The sequence below is a fragment of the Prionailurus viverrinus genome, chromosome A1 (assembly GCF_022837055.1).
Source record: "Prionailurus viverrinus isolate Anna chromosome A1, UM_Priviv_1.0, whole genome shotgun sequence".
Lineage (NCBI taxonomy): Eukaryota > Metazoa > Chordata > Mammalia > Carnivora > Felidae > Prionailurus > Prionailurus viverrinus.
The window spans coordinates 69267782-69280659 of record NC_062561.1 but is presented as its reverse complement, the minus strand read 5'-3'; the positions used below and the strand labels follow the sequence as shown (position 1 = coordinate 69280659).

At 45.1% G+C, this 12878-nt stretch overlaps 1 protein-coding gene across 4 annotated transcripts in view; it reads right to left on the bottom strand.

Moving 5' to 3' along the window:
- Positions 1–12878, bottom strand: part of MBNL2 (muscleblind like splicing regulator 2) — a 159280-nt gene that overhangs the window by 108860 nt on the left and 37542 nt on the right. For all 4 annotated transcript variants that reach the window (XM_047871674.1, XM_047871667.1, XM_047871691.1 and 1 more), the window contains exon 2: positions 582–1356. In XM_047871674.1, the coding sequence (XP_047727630.1) occupies positions 582–755 (174 nt within the window). In that variant the 5' untranslated portion in view covers positions 756–1356. The remainder of the gene's footprint in view (positions 1–581; positions 1357–12878) is intronic.

Here is a 12878-nt window from a genome sequence, read left to right as displayed (position 1 = left end):
GGATACCATCTTGAATCACATTCAATTCTTCCGTGATGCTGTTAACTAACACATAGTGGGTTCTCAAGGAGCACTAAGTATGTACTCAATGATTTCTGTTAGCCATGGCAAATCGTCAGAAAGAATGAAAAACCTATTAAGAAGTATTTTAGGAAGCCCTTGGTCAAGAAAGAAAAGCATAAGAGTAGAAAATTCTTCGAGAGGCGAATCAGAATAACTGGCACATAAAAGTGACACATTCAATTTCTTCACCTTTATATAACCTCCAGAAGATCAAACGTTAATAAAATATTTATCTTCAGTTGTCACAAGCCAGACTTTGATTTAAAACTCTTGGGTACATGAATGTCATGCCAGACCCAAAATATACCGTCATGTATTTTTAATTTAAACATGGCTCTGTAAAAAATTTATGTATGCCTGATATGAAAAAACGTGGGTGAAGATCTCCCAACAGTCACCGCAAACAAGAAAACAGAACCTAAAAATGACTGTTGAACTTCTGTGAAGCTACATGGGAAAGCATTTCATACGAGAGTCCACTGTGCCATCAACACGACACAGGAAACGCATCCCCTTACCTTCAGGGAGTCAAAGCAGGCGATCACTCTTCCGTTCTCCACCTGGCAGCTCTTGGGGGGGTGAGCAAATTTGCACTCCTCGTCGGAGCGCGAGCACGTGCCCCTCTGGAACTGCCTGCAGACCTCCAACGTCAGCCATTTTGTGTCTCTGACGGGGGCCACGTTCAAAGCCATGATGCTCGAGCTACCGGGATTCTGTTTGTTTGTGTCAAATGATGAAACCGATCCAGGTCCCAGTGATTCCGAGACTACTGTTGTGAAAAACCCCACATGTGAGTCTGAAGGTAAGTGATCAATTGCTTAGGGAGGCCCAATCCAGGAAGCAGTGAGGAGAGAATTTATCGGCAAGCAGTCACTCATCAATCAGTATGCCCCACTTGAAGACAGTGGGCCGCAACAGAAGCACACTCAGTGTCATCTCTGGTGGTAAACGTCTGAGTCTCTCGACCGATCTGCAGACACAACTGTTTTTAATAAAGTGACTTCAATATCATGGCACTCCTTGGGAGGATATTCAGTTCTGACACGCGCAGCTATTGACGGTGCTGGAGAATAAGCCACCTAGACGTTCAGGTCTTGGCAAGATTTCTCTTTCTTTCCACCCTTCTAAATCCTGAAATCGAGCAATTGGCAAAGTCAGACAGTTGAGGTATCTTCATCCACCGTAAGGTCAGGGCTACGTGCATTTGACGGAAGAACAATTTGAACACAACAAGAGCTCAGGCTGCAGTTTCCAGCGAAAGTGACTTCACACAGGCACTTTGAAATCATGAACCTGCAGAACACAAAGAAAACATCAACTTACACCCAAACTCAATGGAATCAACACTTTGATAAACTGTTTTAGGTCTCATATAGAATTTGCAAAAGTGCAGTTCAGAACTTTGAGGTTTAAGGCTAGTGAGGAAAGTTATGCATTAAAGAGGGAGAGAGAGAGAGAGAGAGAACAAAACTGCAGCCGTATTGCAGAAATCTAGGCAGCAGTCCAGAAGTTAGGAATGACTCAAACACATGAGTGTGGCAGACACAATAATTAAGCATTCTGAAACAATCCCATCTAATGTGCTTCATCGCCAAAACAGTGTATTAGAACCGTAGCTTCAGATTAATTTCACATTTAGGCCATTGATCTTATTGTTGGAAATGCTATAAACAATTATTCGGGATGTGTCTTCCCAGGTAATAAGGGTACTGTCATTTTGGGTGCAGTGTGGGCTCCTTATTCTTTATATTTTTTCTAGTTTACAGAGATCTGAACTTAGAAATGGATAGGGAGAAGCTTCCCAATATTTTTTAGGTCTCTTATACTTTCTCTCTACTGTTATTACTTGCTTAATGTTAGTATTCCCCTCTCTGCAGTAAGCACTCAGATGGTAAGGACTATTTATATTTGTCATTTCTGTGTCCCTAGTGCCTTAGTTCATGGCTATTAGTTCCTGAAAAAATATTTACTGACCGATTTAACTGGTGTCTGGCTCACTGACCAGAGGAATGAATGCAAGTTCGTTTTAGTTTTAGTTCAGTTTAGTTTTTAATGGACTCACAATCTCCATTCTGTGGAATGCTGGAGTTAAATCATACACCTACAACAAAAATATAACTAGAAAATTCATATTTCTAAAATTATATTTCATTTATTTTAATGTTTTCAAGGATTATGAAGTAGTTAAAATGTTAAAAATTTAACATTGTTGGGTCCAGGAGGAATAAAGGACTATATATTAGAAGCTGATCGTTTTCAGATATTGTATATGTTGCCAGCTACCTTAGACACATGGCCTTGATGTCCTTTTAAAAATTTCTTTAAGTAAGAACTTAATGGAAACCGGACGTAGAGCATTTAAAATCAGCATGTATAAGTTCAGACAGCAGTAACTTTTGAGTGATTCACAAATGTCCCCTGAGGAAAGTAGGTCCCATGATAATTAAGTTTAGTTAACTCCAGGTAAACCAGGCTGAACACGCTTCCTTGCAATAGGGCTTTTTTCCGTCTTGAACGAGTCTCCAATAGAGTAAGAGAAACAATGGTGTCTCTCAAGCTTATCCGATCGTGGAAGGTTTATTTAGCAGGACGTCTCTTGGGATGGTAGGCAATGCTGCTTCATCCCAGGACTTCATTTACTTGCTAGCAGAAGTGTGTAAATCGGTAATAACTGTATGTGCATGTAAGGAAATTGGCCACCTTGACGGCCATGACACATGCCTGACTCCAGCTGTAAAATACTTGAGGGGTCAGGCAGGCTACTGCTTGTCTGTTTGGCAGCATTGTGTTCCCAGCAGCTAACATCAACTTGCTTAACTAGGCAGTTTAAGAAGATGAGTTTAATAACCAAATTTACTCTGGGTCAGGTTTCACAGACCAGCCTGAACCTGCACCTCCATTGCCTCAACCCCCGTCTCTAACCCCCATGGAGAACAAAGGATGAGGGCAGCAGGGGACAAGAAAACATTCCTGCCTGTGTATTCAGTGGAGCCGAGGCACTAATAATGAGGTTTAAAATGATAGGTTGGACACATCTAGTTTATATTTGTACGATATTTTATAGAGTCCCTGAGTCCTACGGACCAGGGTCTGATGGGATTACAGGATGACAAAGATCCAGGAGAAGCTCAGCCCTAAAGACAGCATGGCTTTGGTCACGGCTTTTCACGTGTAGGAAAAGAAACGGGTAAACTTGTATTTAGGCACAGATGGCAAAAGAATAATTACTCAGGTATTCCTAAAAAACCACACAGAAACAATGCCCTCAACCCAGTCCAGTGAATGGGGTAGACTTTCGCGTGTATTTTCAGGTAAGAAATCATTGTTTTCCTGGGAGAAACAGATTGCCATTTGTAGTTACTATGAAAATCCAACCAGAATTTAGACAGTCAGACTCGAAGGAGATGAACTTGCTTTATTTTTATTTTTATTTTTATTTTTTTTTATGTTTATTTATTTTTGAAGGAGAGACAGAGCACGAGCCGGGGAGGGGCAGATAGAGAGGGAGCGACAGAATCCAAAGCAGCCTCCAGGCTCTGAGCTGTTAGCACAGAGCCCAACGTGGGGCTCCAACTCATGAGCCATGAGATCACGACCTGAGCCGAAGTTGGATGTTCAACCGACTGAACTACCCCAGGTGCCCCTGAACTTGCTTTTAAAAGCAGAGGAGCCACACTTTCTGCTGGCCAGAGTCCTGTGTACGTCAATGATGTTCCAGAAGGAAAAGAAGGCACATCATACTATACATAAGTATATTGCTATCCTCTCACAAATCCCCTCTTCCTTCCTGCTTGTTCTTGGTTTCTATCCTAAAAGTTACAGAGCTAATGTTATCAAAGACACTGCCTCCCTTGGCCCATCACAACCTCCATCTTCTGAGATGGATATAAGCAGGCAGTTGTGGGAACAAGGAAGAGAGCACAGACTTGAATTAGGTTAAGGAAGGCCACCAAAGAAGATGGCTGATGAGGGGTAAGGATGGAGAAAACCAACTTTTGACACGGTTATCAAGGGACAAGACTAACCTCTGCTAACACACAGACCAAAGCACATATTGGATCTGCCAGACTAGATTTCTTGGGAGGAAGGGTTGTGTTAGGGCTTCATTCTCCTGTATCGGAGCCGCTAGCTTCATGTGCCTACTGACCACTTGAAATGTAGCTAGTGCCACTGAGGAACTAAATTTGAAATTTGTATTTCTTCTTAATTAATGTAAATTTAACTAAAACGTTGATCCTCACTTTAGTTCCTGGAAACCTTTCAAGTGGGCTTGGACTGACCTGAGTACATAAATCTACTTTTCAGTTGTAAATTCTATGAAATCTAAATACAGATCAAGAATGTCCAATGGGTTCAGCTCCTAATTGAGTTGTGCTTTGAGTATAAAATACATACCGATTTCAAATGCTTCGTATGAAAAAAGAATGTGAAAGTATCTCATGAATATTGTTTCACATGTACTACATGGTGAGTTGATAATATTTTAAGTAACTGGTTTAAATATTATTTAGCTTATATTAAAATTAAGCTCACTTGCTTCTTTTTAGCCCCTCCAAAATTCAGAGCTACATGTACCTCTCATTATATTTCTACTGATGGCAATGTCTTACTGGCTTTTGCATTTTGTTTTCTTTCAGCCAACACAGAACATTCTGGAATGGTGGAAAGTACCTTGTCCTAAGAGCCAGCGTCAAGCCTTTGTTTTGCCAAGGTTCCTTCATGTGACCTTGAGTAAGTCAATTTCTCTAAAATGTTGATAATAGTTCCTACCTACATTACATGATTGATGCCATGAAGGACAGATTATAGAGAGAACAAAGAATACTTTGTAAGCAGTAAAGTGCTGTCCCAATGCAAGGCAATGAAAGGAGGAGCTACTCTATAAATATTTATTGAATAAATCCACTTTCAGGCTTCCTCTCTCTCTTCAGTCATTCTACATCAATGGCCAGGCTTATGCCTTGTGCGGATCTGCTCCAGCTACAGAAGCTGAGAGCAGGGCGGTGCCTTAGAGATCAAAGGGACCGACAGAACTGTGTACTCAGGCCACTTATCCGGAGCATCCCTCGGTTCTCAAACTGATTTATTTCGCAGCCGGAAGGAACCCACAGAGAAGCTGCCCCAAGTACAAATCCCACAGTGTTCTTCTTACAAAGGCCTGATGCTTGCTTTCTTCCCTCAGTTGCTACTAAACCCAGAAGTGAATCAAACACTTTTAGGGCCCAGGCATTGACCCTGGGTGTGATGCCTAGTCCAAATATGCGGGGAGCACTGCTGGGGTGCCTACTACGTTTGAGGGCTTGCTGGAAATGCAGCGACAGATGCCATCCTCCAGTGCTCTGGGTGAGCGGGGAGGAACCTGTGGCATTTTCTAGTTCATCTACCCAGAGGGGCCCCTGGGAAAATGTGTCTGAGTGGAGAGGGCACCCTTTTCTCATTCTCAGAAAGGTCCCATATATGCTGCCATTGGCCCTGCTTATATGCAAGACGTTTCTGGGTTGCCCTAAGAAGCTGGGGCTCCTGCCTACAATATTTTCCGGTTTCTCCCAATGCTTCGCTTATGCTTCTATTTTTCCACCTTTTTTTTTTTTTTTTTTTTTGACTTGTGCTTCAGTTTTATTTCCAACATCACAATCAATGCCATCCCAGTTAGCTCCTTCCGGTGCAGAACCCAGGCAGAATTCAAAAGTAATTGTTCCCAGTTCTTTCTCTGGCCTTGTTCCTTCTTTGGCGTTCCTTTCCTTGTCCTCCTCAGGCATTCAGCGGCCTCGTGTTCTCTCCCCCTTCTGGCTTTCTAAGCCCCTCACGGAGGAGGAGACGCCCTTGCCCTTGAAGGCTCAGCTGAACACTGATCTGGCAGGCCCTCACTGCCCTGTACCCTGAAGTGCTGTTCCTGCTGACCTGCTTCACCCCCTCTGGTGACCTCTGGGTAGCCCACTTTCTGATAGTGCCTGGTGATGATTGTTAAGTATTACCTCCTAATTCTCCAGAACTTACACATTGACTTCTCCACCTGCCTGCCCCCAGCTCAAGGTTTCGCCCTATGTATGTAATAGACTCTGCCTATTATTTTCAAATCCTCAGTGCTCAGTTACGTGCCTGGTGTCAAGAATACACTCAACAAATGTTTGTCAAACAAACTCCTGATCCTCCTCCAAGGAACTTTTGCGTTTTAATGTGGACCGAAGGCTAACCTAAAGGAATAAGGCTCTGATTAGGGAATTTCAGTATTATCCTGGAGGAAAATTCCAGCAGGTGCCACTGGCTTACCTCATTGCGGCCAAGAAGGCCCTGGTGACAGGGAGGATCTGCCCCCAGGACAAATTATTTGATCTTCGAACCCCAGCATCCTTAGCCCAGCGATTTGCAGATTTGCAAAGTGTAATACCTGGGCCAGCATGGCAGCAGCCTCTGGGAGCTTGTTTGGATGCAGATTCTCAGGCCCCGCCCAGAGGCACTGAATCAGAAAGTCCGGGGGTGGGGCCCAGCAAGCTGTGTTTGAATAAACTCTCGGGGTAACTCTGGGGCATGCTCAAGTTTGGGAACTGCCGTAGTATGCATTTCTTGTTGCCCCCCCCCCCACCCCATGTGCTGGGGGAACAAAGATGTCTGCCCTGAGTTGATCACAGGGTCTCGGGGTCACTGATTCCCCCAGAAATAATTGCAGGAGGGCTGGCTGGGGGCTTCTTCCAGTGGCTGTTTCTGATCGATGAAAACAAAACACAACTACACAGAAAACATCTGAGAGATCTGTTCTCGACAAGACTTCATTCTTTGAGAATTACAAGAATAAATGAACTCGTAGCCTGTAGGTTTGGTTCAGGATGAAGCAGGCCTTTGGTCCAGGTGAGTGGGGCTTTGTTGCTAGGATCCTTGCCTGAGGGAGGACTGCCTCAGAGGGCTGGTGGCCCTCGGTGACCAGCAGCTCAGTCCTTTGCCCCTTCCTGCTAGAGCTCTTTACAGAAGGGCTGATGTGTAGCACCCGGGTATAACGAGGGTGGAGGTTCACCACTGGACGCATCTTCAAAGGAAAAGCAAGATTGAAGTTCAAGGGTAAAGAAACGCTGTAGTATTTCCTGAAACACCAAAGGACTCGCTGTGCAACTCTACAAAACAATCTCAGTCTATTTTTAGGGGTTTCACTTACATGACACTTCATTTTTCAAAATATATTTAAAACCCTCCTAGGTGTTGGATTTTCAGAAAGCTGTGACTTCTGACTATAGAACACTGAGCCGCGCAAGTTCCCTTGCAGCTGTTCAACGATGCGGCAGGCCAGTCTGGAAAGCGCGGCCTCCAAGCCAGGCCACCTCCCTTCGTTCCACACCTCTCAGCAGCCAGACAAGCCCGGGCCGGGGACCCCAGGTGTCCTCGCCCTGCTGACGCTTTGTAGCCAGTTTGTACATTTCTGAAGGGAAAAACATCAGTCATGTCGGATCGTGAGGCTGAGACTAATCAAAATGTAAGACCGCCTCAAGGAAAATAGTTGTGCGGTACGCGGCTCCCTCGCTCACTTTTTGGTCAGCTGTGGCATTTAGCTGTCTGCCAGACACCGGCCTCCTAGCGAGCTGATCAAAGGGTCCTTGCAAAACAAACCGATTTCTGAGTCAGACAGCCAAGGACTCATTATCCATTAAGTAATTTATGGGATGCCTTTAATTTTATTTTCCATAAATCTAATTACAATAAAGAAACGATGCTTCCTTGAGTTTCCTAATTTCTCATTTTGAGATTCCCTGGGTTTCCTCTTTTCAATTTTTAAATTCTCCAAATATATTTTTAAAGAATGATTTCTCCTCCCTGTGAGTCGCTTGATGTCTGAGCATCCCTACTTCTATTTCTGGAGCCTGATTTAAAATAGCTCTCAGTGTGCTCTCGCCCCTGATCAATGGCTGGCCTCAGCCCACACCTATCAGATGCAGATGCCTGGGCAGGAGAGGAATCTCGAGATGCTGCTGGCTGGCGTGCTGGGCTGAGAGCCACTTGACCTCCGGGAGAGGGTGTAATCCTGCCCTGTAATCACAGCCACTGAGAAGAGGTCCCTCACTGGGGCCTTCCCACAGGAAGCCCTATGCACCAATAAAAATACAGAAACTAGAGAGGCCCCACTGCAAAACGAATAAAGGACCTAGCTGACTTTTTGAAGAAAAGGTTTGTAAAGGGAGCAGCAGAAGTGACAGTCCTTAAGAACATGTTTCTTTATAGAACCTTGAAACTGGTTTCTTTATAATTTACTGGACACGTAAGTTAAATGGCATTTTGAGACTTCTGCGTGGTTTTGAATGGAGAATCAGTTTTTCTACACGGGGTTCTAGTTGCTCCTCTCTCCTGAATAGCTGCGTAACGTCTTGAGTTACGCTCTCTGAGTGTCAGTTTCCTGTTTGGAATCAAGGGGTTGAAAATACCAAAGCCATAAATATATGTCCTGCAACCAATGTAGACGTAGTAGTATAAGTCCTCTCTATACAGTATTATCAACATTAGATACAACATCTATATGCTTTACATCTATGTGCATGTACACACACACACACACACACACACACACGACAGGTGGAGATAAACTTCCACTCAGTAAAAGTTATAAATTTCTGTAAAGTAAATGAAGTTTGAGTCACAGAAACTAGAAAAGTCCTTTCTATGAAGTTGGTACACACTATGAAATCCTTCCCAGAAATTAGTGAGACAAACTTTTGATGGATGCTCTTCTAAGACGAATTCCAAACACACATTCATTCTAAGCAGAGAAAGAACCGAGGCTAACAATGATGCCTCCATTTTATATGGTACTTTGTTCTTTTGAACACACTTTTAAATACACTTCAATGAGAAAAACAAAACACTGGCCACCCAAGGTCACAAGGGCGGGTCTGCTGAGCCAGTGTTCATGACAACAGTAATAAAAGAAATTCCCAGCTACAATTTTTCTCTTGTATCTTAAAATACAAGCGAAAGATTCATAAAATCCAGGTCTCATTTTAACACATGAAAATTTCCAGTCCATTTTCACTGCAGTTTCCAGGAATGGGCAGAGAAAGAAATCTCATCTTTAATTAGAAGAGGAGAAATTTCTAAATATAATCCTGAAACTACAGTCAGATATAATATATTCAACACACATTTGTATTCAAATTATGTTTTTTTCACTGTGTCTGTGTTTTCTATCTAAACATTTATAATTCAGTTAGGAGACGCTCTTATTAGAATAAACGCAATTGTATTAGATACCATTTAAGGCTGACCGCACTTACCGGTTTCCTGGTCCCAGTGGCTGCTGTCAGAAAAAAATGATTACTGAGCGGCAGGCTGCAATCTAGCCCCTGAATTCCCAGAGAAGTCTTTGCCAGAACCTTCCATTTCCTTCCCTGGCCACCGCCCCTGGTGGACAGGACTGCTTTTCAGCTGACCTTTTTCCTTTTCTGTCTCTCTCTCCCTCCATTATCACCAGCCAACTGGCTATTTCATCTGCCCGCACGCTTACAAATGCCTAGACCCCCTTTTGCGACAGAAGTTTTGTAGCATAACTTTCATTATCACTGAACAAAAATAATCAATAGTGCGGCCAACAAGCATATATTACCATACTGGAGTAGAAGCTTTCAAAGGAAGTAATTGTTAATAAAATGAATAATGTGTGTTTTGAAATTTCAGTGCTTAGGTACATACATACATGCTACCAAATAGAATGAGGCAGTCAGAGGCTCACACCTGTATGCATGTAGCATTATTTTCAGTGTGACAGGCACAAATGCAGACTGACAGAGGTATGACAAGTGATGTGTCTTTTCAAAATGTCAAAAAATTCCCGTTACAGCTCCTAACAAGTTAAAGAACAATGGTGCCTCAATTTACACAGGTGTTATGTTCTTAACAAATTCAGCTGTATTAAGATGGTCTAAAAGTAAAAAATAAATCAATTAAAAACACACTTTGTACAAAAAAATACACTTAAGATCTTGACCAAGATCACTATGAACAGGATTTTTATCTATGTGAATGTCCAGCAGGACACTCAAAGGTCATGAGCTACAGGCCGGTTCTTCGCTCTGAGGGAGTCACAGATAGACATCACAAGATGGCAAAATCCTTCACTCCTGCCCACTACATTTTTAAAAATATTTTTTTAATATTTATTTATTGTGGGGAGAGTGCAAGCAGGGGAGGGGCAGAAGAGGGAGACAGAGGACCCGAAGCCAGCTCTATGCTGACAGCAGCGAGCCCAATGTGGGGCTCAAACCCACAAACTGTGAGATCATGACCTGAGCCAAAATCGGACGCTCAACCGACTGGGCCACCCAGGTGCCCCAGATTTTAAAGATGCTCCCTAGTCCTTTGGACAATGGGAAAAAATGTTCCCTTAAATCTCCAAAGAAATGTTTCCTTTCTTCACAGGGCGGTCCTATCCGCACTGAGAATGGTGTTGTAGGGTCTTAAGCTGTATAAATCTGACTAAGGTGACTCAGGTATAAAATATGAGGGTCACCAGTATGGTGCATTTGGGGGGGGGCACTGGAGGAACCCAGCTAAGACCCCAGCTAGAGGAAGCTCTCTCTGATAGCATCACCCAGGATGCATTAGAATGAGAAGGTCTCACAGGTGGTAACACTGGATATTGATTATAGCAATGGTCCAGAGAAAAGGGATAATTGAGGCCCCAAATTACATTGCAGTAGTGAGAAGGAAGAGGAGGAGGGTGTGGCTGGGGTGAATTCACTAGAAGTGGATCAGCTTTGGGAATATAGACAGCAAGGGAGAGATCAAAGAGGACTTCAAAAGTTGGATCCTGTGTGGACACTGACACTCTGCCCAGGAGGAAAGATGTCGGGAAGTGGAAGCCAATTGGAAATAGGGGCATTGAAGTTGAAGAGAGGGGACAGAGAGAGAGAGCGAGTGAGTGAGAGAGAGAGAGAGATTTATATCTGTATCTACATCTGTGTCTACATCCAGGGGAGAAATGAGAAAGCCTTGAACAGAGTCAAGGACAGTCTGTTCAGTTACTTAGAGGTGATGGAAAGAAGAGGAACAAGCGAAACCATAGACCAAGAATGACGAGAGACATGAGATCCTCTGAATAGTGCAGGGTCAAGGGTGTGTGGGGAGAGTTTCAGAGCTCCAAGATGGAGGGAGTAGCCAGAAGAGTCCACTGCCTCCAGGAGACCATGGGCATGTGGATGGTTTGGGGTGGCCAGACATCCTAACGAGGCTGCCACTGCTGACTTTCCAGATGGCAGTTTCCCTGGCTCACAGCTGTGGGGGGAGGGGTCAGGACAGCTGGAAAATGAAGCCCTCGGTGCCTGGAGCTCTTGGGAGTATTTGGTGCTGCAAGAACACCATGTAGCAACAGGGGAGGCTTTGAACTGTCTTTGCTTTGCAGTCAGATGGGCGCTGATTACCTGCGTGCTCCCAGGGCGGGTGACCCTTTGTGAGCCTGGAATGTGTTCGCAGAAGTGGAAGGAGGGACCAAGTGAAGCACCCAGGAGAGGAGAAGAGAGCCTGCTTCTCCTGTCTCACTTCCAGCCTCTCGTTTCTTTCCTGAGTGGAAGGAGGGAAACAACAGCAGCTTGGGAAAAGATGGCAAACTGAGGTGCGGGCTCGAGAGCCGGAACTGTGGCCCAAAGGAGGGGGAGGGATGAGGCCACCAGCTCCAGTGGAGGCCCAGCCTTGGCGAGAGAGAAGATGCTCCTTTCTCAGACGCAGGGCTGAAAGAAGGTGGGGAGTGAAAAGAGCCGGGTTTTCGGTTGGAGAGCAGGAAAGTGACATGGGGCAGCTTCTGTGTTGTGGCCCCTGCCCTCTGGGTCAGTAAGAGATGTTCGACCTGCTGGGACAGGCAGGTGTGGGGCTGGGCCCCCACCAAGAGCTCCTGAAGCTTCCGATGGCCCTTGCGGGCAGCTGCAGCAGGGACAAGAGATAAAGCCAGAGAATGTCAAGTGGCCCAGAAGGCACAACCTCCACGCGATAGCATGAGCTTGCTCTGAGATGAAAGTTTGGTTTCGTCGCTTTCTCCATCTGCCCTTGGCATTTGAGAGCAGGGGCGGCGAAGGGATGCTGTCAATTTCAAAAGTCAAGGCCTCAGAGACGGGGCAGTTTAAAGCAACAAAAAGACCTGGGTTATAACAAGAGCACACACGAACGTGATGGGAGTTGAGGACGTGGGGGACCAGGCTGTTCTCTCCCTGCGGAAACTGGATACGCCATCAGGAGAGCATATCATAAAGCATCTCGGTGTGTGTGCGTGTGCGGGGTGGGTGTGAGTGATGTCAGAAGCCGGCGTGGCCGTACCCCCACCAAGAGGGGCTGGATCAGATCACATGTGCTCTGGAAATGAAGAGCCAGTGGCTTCCCTTAGATCAGCACAGAAGGGGCCATGAGCAGCACGTGTCTCAAAGAGAAGAAAAAGGCAGGGGCTGGAGCCAGTCTGCGTGCAGGGCAGACAGATAAATTCCTGGGACATCTTTAGTGGCGAGATAAGACCCAGGTACTGGCTTAAAACAAACATTTGTTGAGAACCTTTTGCCAGCATGTTTTTGAGGTGAAAGGTTAATAAAGAGGAGGGAGATCAAAGCGTTTATGCCTGGTGGCCAATGTTAGCTGGAGGAGGAGGGGGGAGGAGGAGGAGGGGAGGAGGGGAGAGGCTAGCATACCTGCAGCTGGTGAATGTGGAGGGGGTGGGGAACAGACTAGAACTGCAATGCAGGCAAAATCCACCAGGCCTCTGTTTGGCCGTTCTCTCCACCGGGTGACAGGTGACGGCTCGAAGCCCACCAGACAGGGACGACTCCCCAGAGTTGTACCCTTTCTCTGTCTCTGCCACCGCT